The following is a 17,747-nucleotide window of genomic DNA, read 5'->3' as shown; positions in this document are numbered from 1 at the left end:
ACCCGTCTATAAAACAGCCTGCTGGTCTTACATTAGCTAGCCACCAAGTTGGTTTCCACTGGTCATGCTGGTCTGGTTTGACAGTTTTAGAAGGGTTTAGGGCACTTGTCAGGTGATCAGGCTGGCAGATCTACTAGCTGACCAGCTAAACCAGTTGAACACCAGTTTGGTCAGGCTGATAGACCAGCCAAACCATCTTAAACTACCGTAGGCTGCTTTTAGCTAAAGATTTTTGCACATATGTTGTGTTGAATTACTCAAGTTCTCACAACACAAAACACATTCCACTTTTTACGATAATTGGCCTGCACTGTTTCCTTTTAACATAACTCTGCTAACTTTAGGTCAGCTAAGGCACAGCTTTCTTTTTTGAAAGCTGAATTCCATTCATTATTATGCATTTTTATATTGCTGTAAATCTCCTTTTTCTAGGAGGACGGTAGATTTGAGGGGCCCACACTGGCCCATGCTATCGAACTGTTCGGTGGGAGACGCTGGAATATGGGCGCTAGCGGCCCTGGATCCGCCAGCAAAAGTGCAGAGAAGAACTCAGTCCAGAAAAACAGTCCGCTGGGCATCAACTCCAATGTCAAAAAGAAGAAGAAAGCCTTAGTCAGGGTAAGAAGAGAAAGACTGGCAATGTCAAGCTATGTCAAGACCTGGATTAGCTATGTCACTTGAGTAATGCACTGTCCTAATCACAGGGGGACAGTGGCGATGGAACAGATGATGAGATGATCTCACGCAAGACTAGGAGCTGTAAGGAGACTTTAGGCAGGAGAGAGTCAGACCCTTTGGAAAGTGTCGAGCAGGAAGAGGCTGGTGAGAGTTACTGAACATTTTGTTGACAGCTAATTGGACTCTGGTAAAACATAATTGTAGAAAAATGTTGAAGATGGTATTTCAGCTGTTTCACCAATACTTTTTTTATTTATACACTGAAGATACTTGAGAATATAAATAATTGGTTTTGTGTTTGTGAATGTCTTTAAGAGATCAGGGACATTGTGGCATGTTTTAATGTTTCCATAGAGGACTGCAGTACCTTTGGCCACCCTGGACCCTTTTCCTTATCCAACAGCAAAGGCCAGTCTCCTGGATCCTCCTTGTCCTCTTCCTCATCTTCCTCTGGCTCCTTTAGCACAAACATCTCCACCCCTACACGCCCCCATTCCTCCCCCATTCTTCCCAGCAACTCCAAAAGTCAGCCAGGGTAAGGTCACTCCCTCTGCAGAAATACAAATTCAGTGCAGTCCCAGAAAGGACATGGGCTTCACAGGATCATGTTCTTTTTAAGATACTTTCAGATGTATCTATACAAGATCTCATTTGTCATACGCATGCATGTTTAAGCTTATGTTAAAGTGATGCAGTCTTTCAAAGATGTTTCAGCGACATGTGTGCATCTGTAAATGGTGAAGAATGAAGTGGATTATTTGCCCTGAAGCTTGTTGTAAAGGCTGTTTTCCTTCAGAACTGACTGTGTTTTGTGGTCTCAGGGCCTGGAGCAGTCGGAGCTGGCATGGTCGAGGGAAAGGTTGCTTCAGGGGCTTCCAGGAACTCATGATCTCTGACAGCATCATGAGCTTTGTTGAATTTGTGGAGCTCTTCAAGTCTTTTAGGTAGACCACACTTTTCCCTCTAACCAAATACACAGCTTGTGTTTTGAATCTGGATGATTGTTAAAAGTTTCCCGTTTGTCTGCTATGTGTCCAGCATTCGCAGTCGCAAGGATCTAAAGGATCTGTTCGACACCTACGCAGTGCAATGTAGTCGCTCAGGTCCTGACTCTGTTCCTCTCTACACCACATTGAGGATTGATGACAAACTCACGGGACTGCAACCAGATCTTGGTGGGCATGTGTGAATAATAGACATTTTTAAACCAATGTAACTGATGAGGTAGGATGTTTTTACAAAGCTGATCTCTTCACAGATCTCCTAACTCGTAATGGCTCTGACCTGGGCCTTTTTATCCGCACCCGGCAGCAAATGTCTGACAACCAGAAGCAGATTTCAGATGCCATTGCAGCTGCTAGCATCGTGACCAATGGCACTGGAGTGGAGAATTCATCGCTGGGTGTGCTGGGACTGGCCATCTCTCAGCTCAATGACTTCTTGGTCAACTGTCAGGGAGAACATCTGAGCTATGATGATATCCTTAGCATCATACAGGTGAGTAAAAGAACTCCCTGAAAGTCGATCTCAGCCAGAGTTTTATGAACTTTTCTGATCAGACCTATAATTGTTACTTTGAAATTGAAAAAGGTCATTCCTGTGATAAAGCATATGAATATGCTTGTGTAGTAATTTACAGATTTTAAGAAATACATTTTGAATAAATTTGGCACATAAACTTTAAAGTGGAACCGAACAGGATTGAAATAAAGATCTGAAGTTCACTCTTTTTTTTATATTTTCTTACTCATTTATGTAATTGTATATAACAGCATTGAATGTTTTAAACTATGCAAACCAGCTAATGCCATAAAACATCACCGGATTCATCAAAGCCACTGTTAATACTAACTTGTTTGTGCTGTTGTTCTACCACAAATTATGTCATTTCCTGGATGTCATTAAAGACATTACTTTTGTTATTTAAAAAATGTATAAGACTGTTATAGGAAAAACATAAAATGATTTTTCTGTCTTTTCAAACTATGTGTAGCAAACTTGGCACTGTCAATGTATCTGTCTTGTGTGGCTAACCTTCACACTTTAGAATTGTTTATGCTGTTTTAAACCTTGAAAATACATTTTTAAGCCAACATTCAAACTTTGTATTGACTGATTTTCCTTATTTATGTGAAAACTTATTGTCAGAAAAGAAAACTGCTTCAAACTTTTGTCAGAGCGCTGACAAGGGTCTGGCACTGTTTTAAAGTTCTCAGCGGTGGGTTACCGTTAACAACATGGACAATTGATTCTTCCTTTATTAAGAATAAGAGTCATTGACTGACCGTTCGATACTAGCATCTCACCAACTCATAAATCACCATAAGACATCTAATGTTATGCATGCCAATGTAATAACATTTAATTTGTTTTTTTGTTTCTTTAGAAATTTGAGCCTTCTTCAAACATGCGTCAGATGGGATGGATGTCGTTTGAAGGATTTGCCAGGTTTGGTTTTATTAAACATATTTGACAAAATAATGTGGACCAGAGGTTTCGGAAACAATACTTTGGTAGATTTGGATAAAATGCTATATTCATATAATCTCTAAAATGAAAAAATGAATCTGCCTCTCGAAGGTTTCTAATGGACAAGGACAACTTTGCCTCTAAAAACGAGGAGTCTCAAGTGAACCTGGATGAGCTCCAGTATCCGCTCTCATACTATTACATCGAGTCCTCTCATAACACATACCTCACGGGCCATCAGCTGAAGGGAGAATCTTCAGTGGAGCTTTACAGCCAGGTACATCTTCAGCCGGACTTCTCTGTTTATCCTGAACCTGATCCAAGGCGAAAAACGATTCACAATGCACTCCATAAATATATTTGACGACCGCTGCTTCACATGCCGTACTGTAGATGTCACCTGCTTGTGAATTTAGCTAAAACCACAGCATGTCAATGCATGAGTTTGAGTTTGATTTATGGCTTCTGTCACAGGTTTTGCTGCAGGGCTGTCGCAGCGTTGAGTTGGACTGCTGGGACGGGGACGACGGCATGCCTGTTATTTACCATGGACATACTCTCACTACTAAGATTCCTTTCAAGGTCCGTTTAGAAATCAATACTTGAAGATACTTCTGTTGATTTTATGTAAGTTTTCTGCTGACTGAAATGCTCTTGTGGTCTGTAGGATGTTGTCGAGGCCGTCAATCGTGCAGCATTTGTGTACTCAGAGATGCCTGTGATTCTGTCCATTGAAAACCACTGCTCTTTACCACAGCAACGCAAAATGGCTGAGATTTTTAAGGTACCTGTCTGCATTTTTACACTATATATGTTCTCAAGCTTCTCATTTGATGAGTCTGTGTCTTGTGGAAGGAGAACATTGTTCGTATGTTTTTCTCTTTAGACTGTTTTTGGAGAGAAGCTGGTGACCAAGTTCCTGTTTGAGAGTGATTTTGCGGATGAGCCTTTGCTTCCATCTCCTCTGCAGCTCAGAGGGAAGATCCTGCTCAAAAATAAGAAGCTGAAAGCTCACCAGGCTCCAGTGGATATTCTTAAACAAAAGGTAGATGAGAGAGTGCAACACAGAACTGATATCAATACTATTTGATTTATACACAATTTTTATTGACTTATTGACAATTATCCTTCTCCAAAATCTCATCTGAATGAATCACAGCAGCCAGACAATCAAATTGGAACTGCCCAGTTTGGCTAGCTCTTGCCATTTTTTGTGCATTAGTGATGCACAGAATTGAACTGAGGCGGTTACAGCGATCCATCACGCCACATTAAAGAACATCAAAATTACATTTTATTGTTCGTATTTCATGATAAAATGGAGAGAATTTGATAGCTGAGACTTTATTTCAAATCAAAAGTAACAAAGCCCAAAGCTTATTGCAATTATTGGATGGCAGGCATGCTACGAATAATGTTTAGTGAAGCTTTGTTTACACATTAACAGGAAACAGCATAGGCTAAAAGGTTGATCTTGAGATTTAAGTATCAATAACGATTCATCAAAATGTGGATAGACTAGGATAGACTCTATATCAATAGTTTGGCCCTCCAAAATCATTTCGTCCAAAACCAAAGATCCTTTTTTTTCTCCTTTGTAATATTTTTGGTTCTTGAAATTTCAGTGCATCACTAACATGAATCAAATGTCATATGAGACTAGCTTAAGATAAATTTCTTTCCTTAATATTGCTCTATGTTAAGGTATTATAGACATAACAGTATAAGTTGCTGTAACAATGATTTGAAACAGTGTATTTTGTGAAAAGCGTTATATAGATAAATTTGACTTGAGTCTCTGCACTGATTTTGGAGGAGCATCTGCAGAATGCATTTAAACATTTAAAAATGTCCTTACCTGAGCTGGAAGTACTACACACGTGTTTAAAAGCACAATCAAATTAGCCAACTTATTTAATAAACAAATATGCAAATGGTGGGGAATGTGTGGAATTGTGTGAATGACAGACTTTCCAATTCTTCAGAAATCTGCACAGCTTTAATGTAGTCTCGACTAACTGTTAAACATTTTTAGTATCAACTAATTTCATTGAGTCCTTGAAGCATTCAAATCAAGAATTAATATTGGAAAGGTTTCTGAAATTTTTTGTTCCTCCATTTCAAAAGGCACATCAACTGGCTCACATGCAGGCCCAGGCCAACAACGGCACAGTCAGCGGAACGTCCCTGGGAAACAATGATGAAGAAGAAGAGGAGGAAGACGAGTATGACTATGATTATGAGTCACTGTCTGATGGTAATCATACTTTGCGTAACTCAAGCCAACATGTCCTTTATTTCAACTCGAATCGACTGCAGTTATCTGAATATTGAGTGGAATTTTCTGTTCTGTTCACTAACCCTCTCACAAACTTTTACTGTTCCCACGATGGCACCTTCACTCTGTTGCATGCTGACCCTTTTCAACCCCCCCCTCTTCACTCTTTTTTTTCTCCTTTTTATTAGCCGATGTCCTCAATGCTTCCACAGCCTCCTATGGCCAGGAAGGTAAATGTACTGTGTGTGAGCATATGTGGGTGGTTGACAAATGGACATGGTTTTAAATATTGTTTAAAACTTTAGGATAAAAGTATATGCATTTGTATTAGGAAAGGTGTAAGTTATAGTCTTTTTTTCTCTAGTCATTTTTTCTAGTCATTTGTTAAAATTGGAAGACCCCCAAATTACATACCAATGCATTGGTCACCACTTGCTAAAAATTGTTCAAAAAGAAAAAAATGTGGACAATTCCTGTCCAGCAAAAATAGTGAAGAATGTTGGCTTTTTTCATTGAAGACAGTAATGTCATGTCAACTGCCCATGTAAATGTGTGCCGTGATGTGCGTTGCTCTTACTGCTGTAAGCTGCCAGTGTGTTGACTCTGATGTGATTGCTTGCACTCTAATGGTGGTTGTGTCTGAGATCCTTCAGGTGTGTGCTGTGTGCTCTGCCATGAATAAATCAGTATTTTTCGACTATAAAGATGGGTGGTACAGTGTATAAACAAAACAACCCAAACTCGCTTCCACGTTCGCGGTGTTTAGAAAATGGTTCGACCTTGCTTGCGGCACTGGCTCATCAGTGGGGGAAAAAACAAAGCCATCTGGTTTCTCATGCCCTGCACTGCTCTCTGTTAAAAGAGACTTTGTTCTTTCCCAAACAGCCTTCCCCAGAGACTCAGCTATGAGTTTGTGCAGTCAGGGGAATGCTGGGCATTTACTCAACCTGCTTTCTTACTCCGGGTGCACCATGATTTTAAGTTAAATTTCAAAAATTGTATTTGATTTGTTTCGTCATAAGGTAAAAAGCAAATCTTTGATTGTTTGTGTGTCAACCGATAAACAGTTAATTGTCTTTGTGAGGAATCTTGCCGTCTAACGAGGATCTGACAGTGTCTGTGGGTTGCACGTCTGCAGAATGAATGGTCCTGCGATTTTTAATTTTTACATTTTCAGTTTTGTCACTATAAAATCGAAATTGCCAAATCTTCTTTTTGTTATGGAATACAGCAGTGTGTGTTGTAAATGATTTATCCATCCAGATCATTATTATTTTGTTAAATTCATGTGCCCTCATGAATACCCTTATTCTCTACTCCGATGACGTGTTTACTGGCACGAGGGCGGGACAACCTTTCACTCAAATCATAATTAACCAGCAACAATGATCCAATCAATTCCCAATGGACAATTAAGTCCCGCCCTACATTTTTTTTTTCTTGTTTGAGAAGCTGTTTCACTTGCAATTTCTGTTTCATGCTGATTTAAAAGGGATAGTTCACCCAAAAATGCTACTTCTGTCAAGTTGTTCCAAACCTACACGACTTAATTGTGTCATGTTTATTTTTTTGTCCATTCAATGTAAATAGTCGCCAACAGTTACCAACATTCTTCAAATTATATCTTCTGGTGTGATCAGCAGAAGAAATAATGTCATACAGGGTTGAAAGTAAATTACAGAATTTGCATTTTTGGGTGAATTATCCCTTTAAGAAGTAATGGTGTCACAGTGTTTTTTTGGCTTCTACTTTCAAATATGACTGCTTTACCTTTATGTGCTTTGCGAAGTTTTTATTTCATATTCAGGCAAAATTGTTCTCTCTCTCTCTCTTTTTTTTTTTTTTTTTTTTTATCGCTTGTTTTGGCTGAAACAAGAAAATTCTCTTTGGGTTTATGTAGAGATGTTTCTTAATCTTATTCTTTTCTGCAGACAATATTCTTGAAGACAAACCCGAAGGCAAGTCATCCACTGAGAAACTTCAGTATGAGTCCAATGATGAGTTGCCGAAGCGTTTTAAGAAAGCGGGAAGCAAAGGAAAGGTCAGTACAGAACAGTATCAATGAAGCTCTGAGTTCATTTGAACCTGAATACTGACATGATCTGTGATGGTTATACTTGTGTGCACTTGCAGATGTTTGACATGGAACTAGGAGAGGAGTTCTACTTGCCCCAGAATGAGAAGGAGAGCAGACAGATCGCTCAAGAGCTCTCTGATCTGGTCATCTACTGTCAGGCTATCAAATTCCCAGGTTTCCATCTCATCTAATTATTACACAACCACATAAAGGAAAGTTTATAGTTCTGTCAGCATCTGGGAAACACATAAGATTAGTGATGCACCAAAGAATTTGGCCAAAAATGATTTTTCAAAACAGTTTTAGAGGGCTGAAATCATCAAGCAAAATTGTGAAGTTAATTATTGCTTCTCCAGTAGCATATTTTGACTCTGTCAGTGTCTATTTTATGTGCACAACATGGAATAAGCTACAACAAGTAAACATGTCAGTGTGTGATGCTAGGGCTGGTTGACGATATTGATTTGTCATTTTTAATCGATCATCAACCAAGAACCAAGATCATCAAGATATTTGTAGTGTGCCTCCAATCCAATAATCACAATCATTTTTGTGCTTTATTACTTTTGAAATGAAACAAAGTCAGTACGAAGTAATAGCACAAAATTAACATCAGAAGGTATGTTGAAAGAAACAGTAGGACTTACTGAAATGTATCATGTCTCATTCATTTGCTCAATCAGTGTTTTCAACTGTGAAAGACGTCAGTAAAACAGCTTGTAAACAATGTCACGTAATGTTACATTAACCTTAGGGAAGCCATTCAGTGTCCGTAGCTCGAATTTTGATAAATACATGCAGTATTACACATTCATTCCATTTTTACTTAACCTGTTGTCATCCTTTATTTACTTAACCTTCATTAATGTATGTTTGAATAAATCATGAAGTTTTATTATAGCCACAACAAATTGGTTTCACAATGAACATAATTATATCATTAAAAACTTTACAATTTAAAGTTTATATACAGCTCAGTTTCTGTAAAAAAAAAAAAGAAATAATAATTTCAGTGCATCACTACATAATATTTTTGTGCAGTTCCCTTCTAATATGTTTGTGCATGCCGTCCACAACTAACTGACAAACCCAGCGTGTTCACTTGCGGAAATAGATGCAACCGAGTGGACGAATGGATGTTTTGGGGAAGCTACTTTACAAATCTAGCCTCCCAAGCTTCATTCTGAGTAGCTACAGATTTATTCTCCATTTTAAGTTAAAATAAGTAACACTTCATCTCTTGCATATTTGTGCTACATGGCTCATGTAAACTGCAGTTGAATTAGTGAAAAAGGGCAGGTAAATTAGATTCAGGTGTTTGGCTTTGCTGGAAACTGTAATAGTCCCAGAGGCGAGTCTTGAACAAACAAACAGTATCAAGCTCTTAAGTTTTGGAGGAGCGTATACTCTGCAGCCATGACCTTACATATGTGTTTGTTTGTGTTTGTGTGCGTGGGAACTAGGCCTCTCCACCCTCTCCCCATCAGGCTCTGGAAGGGGAAAAGACAGAAAAAGCCGGAAATCCATTTTTGGCAGCGCTCCTGCTCGTGGAAGCCCCGGGGAGCCTGTGACGTTGGTCCGAGCTCCAGGGAAAGGTACGGCTGCCTCGGCTTTGCACGGAACTGTGCACAGGGCACGCAGGAAATAGAACACCCACTTAGAGCACCCATGGGAAAAGGGCTCTCAAGTTTTCCATTATATTAAAGTCCCTCGAAAGCGTATAAAAATGCCTTTCTACAAAATATTTCCAGTGACTGACTGTCTGAGAAAACAAGCATGTACTTTTTGAGTAAAAGCACTTTTAAAGGGCAAGTGGTTCTTGAAAATTGAAAGCTTAAATGGATGTGAACTTCCAGCCATCCCAACAGAAGTGCATCTTTTATCCGTTTATTTTTATTAAAGAGACAGTTCGCTCTAAAATGAAAATTCAGTCGTCATTTATTTGCCCTCATGTTGTTTCAAATCTGTACAAGTTTTTTTTTTAAATTAGAAGAATGTGCTGGTCGCTCTTTTCCATGCAATTACAATGAATGGAAAAACAACAAGCTTCAGTCGTATAGACTTTGAATCTTTTTTGCTGCTTTTTGGAGCTTGAAAGCCTCAAAAAATTGGACAAGGTTTGAAACTTTGTTTTTCCTAGCACTTATGTTACTGATGAATTGCTTGTAGTATTCCTCATTTGCAAGTCTAAAGGAATAAATGTAATTGTAAGTTCCAGGAACATCTCTACACCCTTTTTTCTGTGGCATGAAATATCTCTGTGCCCTGGTAAAATATTACTATTAAATCCTTTCCTGACAATGAGATTATCATATACCACGGGACCCTTAGAATATTTCTCCTGATAATATTTCAACAATCAAGTAATATGTCTTCTATCAGCTGTTTAGAATCAGAAATACTGATGCCAGATTCGCGAATTAATCACTGTTTTAATCTAACGGCTTTGCCAAAAGGTCTGAATTCTTCATGATTCAGTTTGATTTATTGCCAAATGTTTGCAAAACCAAAAAAAAGAAAAAGAGTGCTGGATGAGGTGGATATTTACCTACAGTCCATTGTAAGAAACAAAACTCGCAAATGTCTTGTATAGTTTATCAGCGAGTCGATGAAGCATCTCTTTATTGCATATGTAGCTTGTGAACAACCTTGTACTGCAAAGCCAATATAAATTTAAATTTAGTATATTATTATATATAAAATATAAAAATTACTGGTACAAGATAAAAACAAAATAAATTTTACTATTGTTATATTTCACTATGAAATTAAAATTTAAGAAATATAATATAATAGTTTAATTTATTTTACATTACAACTGTAAAATTGCAATTCTAATATTTATAGTCTTGATTTCTTCATTTTCAAACATTAAACCATCAAACTTTTATTTTGTCAGAAAACCGCATAAACCCTTAAATCTTCTCTTTTGTTGATGAGCGCTTCTTTTCACAAGTACAGGAAGATGGTTGGTGCATGTTGTGTTTCCAAATGCACATATGGCAAGCCGTTTTGAATTTTAATCTTTCACAGGATATGAATTTGTGATATCAACAATTCAATTATTACTAGTTAAAATGCTAATTGTTGATATCAGGAATTACATTTCCACTAGTAAAAACTATAATTCTTGATATATAATTGATATATAATAATTTCTTGTGGTGAGTAGATCCAAAAATGAACTCAAAAATCAGAAAAAAGATCCGCACACAAATATAGGCCAAAAAGCGAGATGGTCCTCACTGCAGAGCATAAAATCCGGGGGGAGGAGTCGGATAAAATCCAACTCCTCCCACCTTACATACTTAAACCTACCAATCTCCACCCCCTGATCCCTAAACCCACCCCTAAACCTACCCATCTCCACCCCTAAACCTACCAATCTCCACCCCTTATATAAGATCCGACTCCTCCCCTCGGATCTTGTGTACTGCATTGAGGTGCTACTGCAAAAAGCTCACAGGATTTTATTGTCCGGAGGCCACAAATAAAGTGAAAAAGTGCAAAAATGCAAGGTGCACAAAACATTCTCGGGTTCAACCCTTCATCAGTGCCATGTGTTACCAAGCATACATTTGTGGTAATTTACACACTTATTACCGTAATCCATGTACTGTAATATATCGGAATCTGATTTTATCCCATATAAAAATATTTACATCAATGGTCTACATACATTTCACAACAATCCTCTATTCAAAAAAAAAAAAATCTGATCATAAATATTCTCATTCCCATTATTGAAAATCACAAAAGATTATCATCATCCCTACATGTCACATGATTAGACATTGAAATGCATAATAAAACAACATTTATAGTAAACAACTGAGAGTAAATTCCTCATTCATGCCCAAAGGATATAGACACTGATGAAGGGTTGAACCCGAAAACGTTTTGTGTACCTTGCACTTTTTTACTTTATTTGTGGCCTCTGGACAATAAAATCCTGTGAGCTTGTTGGCCTATATTCGTGTGCGGATCTTTTTTCAGATTTTTCACTAGTTAAATGTCACCATAGGCTGCCATTCAAATTCAATTGTTGATTGACAAGCATTCTTTAAAATGTTTGTGGAAGAAAGTAAGTCAGTCAGTCAGTCAGTCATAAAAGTTTGGAACAACAAGCATTCTTTTAATTTTTAAGTGAACTATTCCTTAAACAATCATGTGCAAACCCCTAAACCTTGCTGTAATGTTCTCAGTGTGTGAGAAGGATACATTTGTAGTTGCAGACTTTCCACTTCTCTAAACTTTGTGCTCTGATTTGTCTCTGCCAAATTGCAGATGTGACTCAGCCTCACATAAGATGTTTATTTAACTATCTCATAGTGCTTGATTTCACTTTTAAACAGTTTCTATGAAAGAAATGTTTAGGTTTCTTGCCAGTTTTTTCAATTGCAACTTCAAGTCAAAATCAAAAACTCAGATCTGGAATGCTCTGTTCTTCTGCAGCCAGTCTGGAGGGCATTCGTATGAACTGGGAGGAACAAACCTCGCTGACGCTGAGCCCGAGCACCTCTCTTAGCTCCATCATCCGCACACCCAAATGCTACCACATCTCCTCAGTCAACGAGAACGCTGCAAAGCGTTTATGTCGCCGCTACTCCCAGAAACTCATCCAGCACACCAGCTGCCAGCTGCTCCGCACGTACCCAGCAGCCACGCGCATCGACTCTGCCAACCCCAATCCTCTCATCTTCTGGCTGCATGGAATCCAGTTGGTCGCCCTCAACTATCAGACTGACGGTAAAGAGCGTAATCTGCTCATCTGCAACAGCACTGGGATATAATTAGTGTGCATGATAGTGATAGACTGATATATTGACCAGGACAATCAGGCCATCCACCTATATTTTTAATGAAAGAGCAGGTGTGGCCATTTGTAACTTAAATGTGTGAGGCTTCCAATTTATTTTAGCTGTACAAAAACAGTCCGTTATACAGCTTGATATTTCAGACTGGTTGATTTACTGTTTACTGTACTTTTGTTATTTATCTGGTTATTTATAGTTATAAAGAGTCTCTGGCTGATTGATTCACAGAGGCTGTCATAGATGTGGCTTTGTCAATATGGAAGACCAGTGTACTTAAGATAAAACATTAAAGGTGCAGTAAGTGATTTCTGAAAAACAACCCCTCCCTTCATTGCTCCGCCCCCAGAATATACGAACACGCAATGCAAGAGTGGATGTCTCTTTATCATAGCTGAAGCGAAGCAAAATAAAGCTTTGTGAAAAATAAAGCGAAGATGATGAATGAATGACAAGGAAGAACAAAAAACCTAAAGCTCTTGCCAGATCATAACTTTAAACTTCTTAAATATAACTTTTCCAGTGATATTCTTTTGAGCTTTTCTCTTTTGTAATGTCTCTCAGCCATCTCTCTTTCTACAGTCTCCCTCTTGCTCACTCTCTCTCCTCCCCCATCATGAGTGGACACGCCCCCTCCTGCTGATTGGCTACAAGTGTGTTGTACTGCTCGGTCCAATCCACTTTCAACAGCGTTTCTCAGAAATCACTTACTGCACCTTTAAATAGATCAGTAATTAAACGTACTATTTTATTTAAATTAAACAAATAAATTGAATAAATAAATTTTTAAATATTACCATATTTAAAGGGATGATCCACCCATAAATCATCAATTACTCATCCTCAGTCATGTTATTCTTGTAAAACTTTTTTTTTGTGGAACGTAAAAGAAGATATTTTGAGGAATTTTGGTTTTGTTAACTTAAAAATTAAAAGTTTGTCATCATTTAATCACCCTCAAGTTGTTTTGAGATATTTTGAACTATGGAAGTCAATGGGGCCCATCAACTGTTTGGTTACCGGCATTCGTCAAAATATCTTCTTTCGTGTTTTCTACTGAAGAAAGAAATGCATACAGGTTTGGAATGACATGAAGGTGAGTAAATGAATCTTGAATAAACAAATTTTCATTTTTGGTTGCTAATTTCTTATTGCTACCGTTTCATTTCATGTTATACCAAATCAGTCAACTATATTCTAAATATAATTCAGATATATTATTGAGCATTATTCTAACAAGATGATTTCAAGAATTCAGTCCCTTTTTTTTTTTAAAGATGATAATTGAATGTGGATGGTATATTCTCTCTAGACCTGCCATTGCAGCTGAACGCAGCTCTGTTTGAGGCTAATGGTCACTGTGGTTATGTACTGAAACCTCCAGTCCTGTGGGAGCGAAGCTGCCCCCTATATCAGCACTATTACCCTCTTGACCGAGACCTGGAGAACATGACCCCTACGCTATACACTCTCACTGTAAGAGCCTTGAGTATCCCATATTCAGCGTTAAAACTACTTTTGGATACTCCAGCTAATCTAACAGACATGAAATAATTCATATTCACACAGATTGTTTCAGGGCAGAACGTGTGTCCGGGTAACTCAAACGGCAGTCCCTGTGTGGAAGTGGAGGTGTTGGGTATGCCGGCAGACAGCTGCCATTTCCGTACCAAGCCCATACACCGCAACACACTCAATCCCATGTGGAATGAGCGCTTCCTGTTCCACGTGCACTTCGAGGATATGGCGTTTCTGCGCATTGCTGTGGTGGAGAACAACAGCTCGCAGGTCACCGCTCAGCGGATACTTCCCCTCAAAACCCTCAAACCAGGTAGAAAACTCATGACAGGAGCATAGTGTCATTACTGCTGTACTGAGTATTGGTTGATAACTGCCACCTGCTTCATCCTCAGAATGGACATTAACCATGGCTGCATTTATTAGATCAAAAATAAAGTTTGAAAAAAATCATTAAAAAATTTTTTTGTACAATTTCAAAGAGCTATTTTCTATTGTAATATGTTTTAAAATGTAATTTATTCCTGTGATGCAAAGCTGAATTTTATGCATCATTACTCCAGTCTTCAGTGTCACATGATCCTTCAGAAATCATTCTAATGCTGGTTTGTTGATCAAGAAACATTTCTTAATATTATCTTATTCTTCTTATTATTATGACCAATGTTGAAAATAGTTGCTTAATATATTTGTGGAAACCTTTTACAGGTATGTTTGTAAAAAGAAAAAAGAAAAAAAAGAAACAGCATTTATTTGAAAGTCACTTTTGATCAATTTACAGCGTCCTTTCTGAATAAAATAATTTATTTAAATAATTTATTTCTTTAAAGAAAATTCTTACTGACCCTAAGATAAAATTCTTACTATATATATATATATATATATATATATATATATATATATATATATATATATATATATATATATATATATATATATATATATATATATATATATATATATATATAAATAAATTTCGAGTAAATAATATAAAAAAACATCCATTCAGTCATTACTTAGTATTAATATTAAATTATTATAGTATATAATAAAAAAAAAAAAATATATATATATATATATATATATATATTATTATTATTTTTTTTTTTTTTTTATTATTTTTTTTACAACAGTTCACTTATTGATGCCTTCAGATTACTCCATTTGATTATGTACTGCATTGAATTAAATTTTGTGTTGTTGTTGTGTCTTAATTCAATTGATACGTGTCCACCTTTGTCCAGTATATTTCATTTGGTTTCTGTTGATTATTCCAGGCTACAGACACCTGCAGCTGAAGAACCTGCACAACGAGTCTCTGGAGGTCTCGAGTATGTTCATCTTCAGCCGCAGAACGGAAGAGAGTCCCACCGGAGGACCGCTGCCTGCGTCTGTGGTGAGACAGCGTTCATAACCCACTTATAAAACCACACAGATGTCAGGATCACAGAGAGATATTTGTGTTACATGTAGTATTGATGGAACTGGACAGCAGAAATAAAACAGTTTACATTAATGAATCCTCTATACGTGCCATTCAGTCCCACAAGGGAGTAGACCGTATGTTTGAGAAAACATTGTGCAAATATTTCCGATGTTTTTAAAACTCTGGAATGTGCTGCATTCCTCTCTCTCAGTCCCTGTCATCCGAGTGCAGCCTAATTTCATTAAAAACAGGAAATCATAAAGACATAGGCATGCTACTGTATACAGAAGTGCCATGCCTATTCAAACTGCTTAAATATGAAGAAATACTAATATATATAGAAATATAATATCTATATCAGATTTTTCAGTGGCGTAGATTTGAACCAAAAAAAAAGACTAGGGTAACAAAATGTTTATATCTATCTGTATATTTATACATTATTATAAACATCATTGGTAAAAAGTGTTTAAAATCTGTGGCAGAAACTGTTATTATTGTGTACAGTTACTATACTATTACAGAAAACTATTTTCCTTTTTGGTCTTCTCTCGCCACTTGTGTCATCTCCAAAAATTAAAATTACAGTAGGTGCATGTATACACAATATGTCTGAACCATTTTATTTATCTAAACTGTCACTAGTTGTTTAATAGCTCTGAAACAACGTTAAGAATGTTCTCTTTTGTTTAGCAGCATGTTATATGTCTTAAGTTTTAGAGTGTGAACTCTGTTCCCTTTTTTCCTGTCAGCTGTTCAGCACGGAGGAAAGACGCGCCGCTCAGCAGCACAAAGTGACAGTGCATGGAGTTCCAGGCCCCGAACCCTTCACCGTAATGTGTGTTGATGAATACACCACAGCCAAACAGCTCCTGGACTCTGTAAGTGTCAACACAACTGAACCGAGCCAGTTTAGACAGGTTAGCACACACCAGAACACTGTTAAGTGCCATGAACTGTCTGAGGGCTCTGTGAGAGGACATGGACAACTACTGTAGATGAAGTAGTGTAAGCACTCTGTGTGTGGTGCCATCACGGATTCAGAGTTCTTTTAGAATTCCTGAGGGCCGATTTTTATATGTTCTGAAAATGTTTCGGATTAACCTTGGAAGTACAGCCAGTGCCAAACTGTCCTCCTTTTAAAGAATGTTTGTCATTCATTCTCTCATTAGGAACAAGCAGTGTTCACTCCAGTGTTTACTGGTCTGGTTCACATTTTCTTCATTCCTCAGCACATAAACGCATGCTAAAATAGTCTCTCTCTTGCCAGTTGTTTCCGACTACGTCCTTCAACTACTTCCTGATGGAGGAGAGAATGCCTCTGTCGAAGGAGAAGAGCGAGTCAAAGAAAGCGCCTCAGCAGCGCCCCCTAGCGAATGATGAGCGGCTCCTGAAAGTTCTTCACAGCTGGCAGCCGGAGGAAGGATATGTGGGCAGAATATGCCTGAAAACCAAGGAAGTGGTAACAACCCTTTTCCCAGATTGTGCTTGCTTTCATTAATTAGATATTTGAGGGTCATTCCTATTATGCAGTACCATTTGAAAGATTAATAAACTACCATTGAAAAGTTTGGAACAATTATGAATTATGCTCACCAAAGTGGCTTTTGTTTTCTATTTCAATATATTTTAAAATGTACTCCAGTCTTCAGTGTCACATAATCCTTCAGAAATCATTCTAAATGCGCTGATTTTCTGTTCAAGAACTTTTAAAGCGATATAAATGATTAACAAGATGGAAATTGAACAAAAACCTTTTAATTGGTTACCAATTGTCTGTTCGCAAAAAGACCCGCCCCCTTTAGTTGCTGTTGCTATGTCCGACAAGCCACGCCGCTCTCTCGCCACACATCATGTTCTCACGCAGTGAAAAATACATTGCGGAGCAGAGGACACTGACAACGCGCTGACAGACAGGATTACTTTTGATACGAAACAAAGTCTCACCTTTCAAATGTGGTCATTTTTTAAAGAAATTTAAACAATAGCGTTTTGTGGCTCTTTAATGTGTCTGACAGATCGCTGTAGAGCCTCAGTTAAAGCTGCTCGTGAACCCATCATCTCTTCCTTCTCGTTAATTTATAGCATCAAATAAACATGAATGAGCATAAGAAGGAATGTTGTTTTAACCGCGGAAAGACGTCAGTACACACCGTTAATCTACTAACTCTCCTGACTGCTTTGTCGGACAAAAATGGCGGATTCGGCAGATGGCGGATTGTGATTGGTCAGATCGCCTGTCAATCAAACTACCTGCGAAGGGTCAATTAAAACAATATTCCCCAGAAAACATTTTGTTTGAAACATTTTGATTAAAGAAAATTTGAAGAAACAAACTGTCAGTATATTAAGAAATATTCGAGGTTTTATGTTAGAAGCACTCAGCGAAAGTATTAGTTTTTATTAATATTTTGAATTTTTTTCAAGTTTTAGAAATGTAGTTTTGCATTTTTTTGTTGCCATTTTTATTATTATTGTTATTTAAAA

At 37.6% G+C, this 17,747-nt stretch overlaps 1 protein-coding gene across 9 annotated transcripts in view; it reads left to right on the top strand.

Moving 5' to 3' along the window:
- Nucleotides 1-17,747, top strand: part of plce1 (phospholipase C, epsilon 1) — an 81,969-nt gene that overhangs the window by 55,905 nt on the left and 8,317 nt on the right. For 6 of the 9 annotated variants that reach the window (XM_081392021.1, XM_081392020.1, XM_081392018.1 and 3 more), the window contains 22 exons: nucleotides 433-618; nucleotides 705-822; nucleotides 1,033-1,213; nucleotides 1,500-1,622; nucleotides 1,717-1,853; nucleotides 1,937-2,175; nucleotides 3,065-3,126; nucleotides 3,259-3,424; nucleotides 3,622-3,729; nucleotides 3,815-3,931; nucleotides 4,034-4,192; nucleotides 5,275-5,404; nucleotides 5,614-5,655; nucleotides 7,357-7,466; nucleotides 7,559-7,676; nucleotides 8,966-9,097; nucleotides 11,958-12,251; nucleotides 13,629-13,792; nucleotides 13,886-14,147; nucleotides 15,112-15,230; nucleotides 16,013-16,141; nucleotides 16,531-16,722. In XM_081392021.1, coding sequence (XP_081248147.1) covers nucleotides 433-618; nucleotides 705-822; nucleotides 1,033-1,213; nucleotides 1,500-1,622; nucleotides 1,717-1,853; nucleotides 1,937-2,175; nucleotides 3,065-3,126; nucleotides 3,259-3,424; nucleotides 3,622-3,729; nucleotides 3,815-3,931; nucleotides 4,034-4,192; nucleotides 5,275-5,404; nucleotides 5,614-5,655; nucleotides 7,357-7,466; nucleotides 7,559-7,676; nucleotides 8,966-9,097; nucleotides 11,958-12,251; nucleotides 13,629-13,792; nucleotides 13,886-14,147; nucleotides 15,112-15,230; nucleotides 16,013-16,141; nucleotides 16,531-16,722 — 3,288 coding nt within the window. The remainder of the gene's footprint in view (nucleotides 1-432; nucleotides 619-704; nucleotides 823-1,032; nucleotides 1,214-1,499; nucleotides 1,623-1,716; nucleotides 1,854-1,936; nucleotides 2,176-3,064; nucleotides 3,127-3,258; nucleotides 3,425-3,621; nucleotides 3,730-3,814; nucleotides 3,932-4,033; nucleotides 4,193-5,274; nucleotides 5,405-5,613; nucleotides 5,656-7,356; nucleotides 7,467-7,558; nucleotides 7,677-8,965; nucleotides 9,098-11,957; nucleotides 12,252-13,628; nucleotides 13,793-13,885; nucleotides 14,148-15,111; nucleotides 15,231-16,012; nucleotides 16,142-16,530; nucleotides 16,723-17,747) is intronic. The other 3 variants (XM_081392023.1, XM_081392022.1, XM_081392019.1) reach the window with 1 other exon arrangement.

This window comes from Scardinius erythrophthalmus (assembly GCF_964197995.2).
Source record: "Scardinius erythrophthalmus genome assembly, chromosome: 18".
Lineage (NCBI taxonomy): Eukaryota > Metazoa > Chordata > Actinopteri > Cypriniformes > Leuciscidae > Scardinius > Scardinius erythrophthalmus.
The sequence above is the reverse complement of the archived record's forward strand: the minus strand, read 5'-3'. Positions and strand labels throughout refer to the sequence as shown.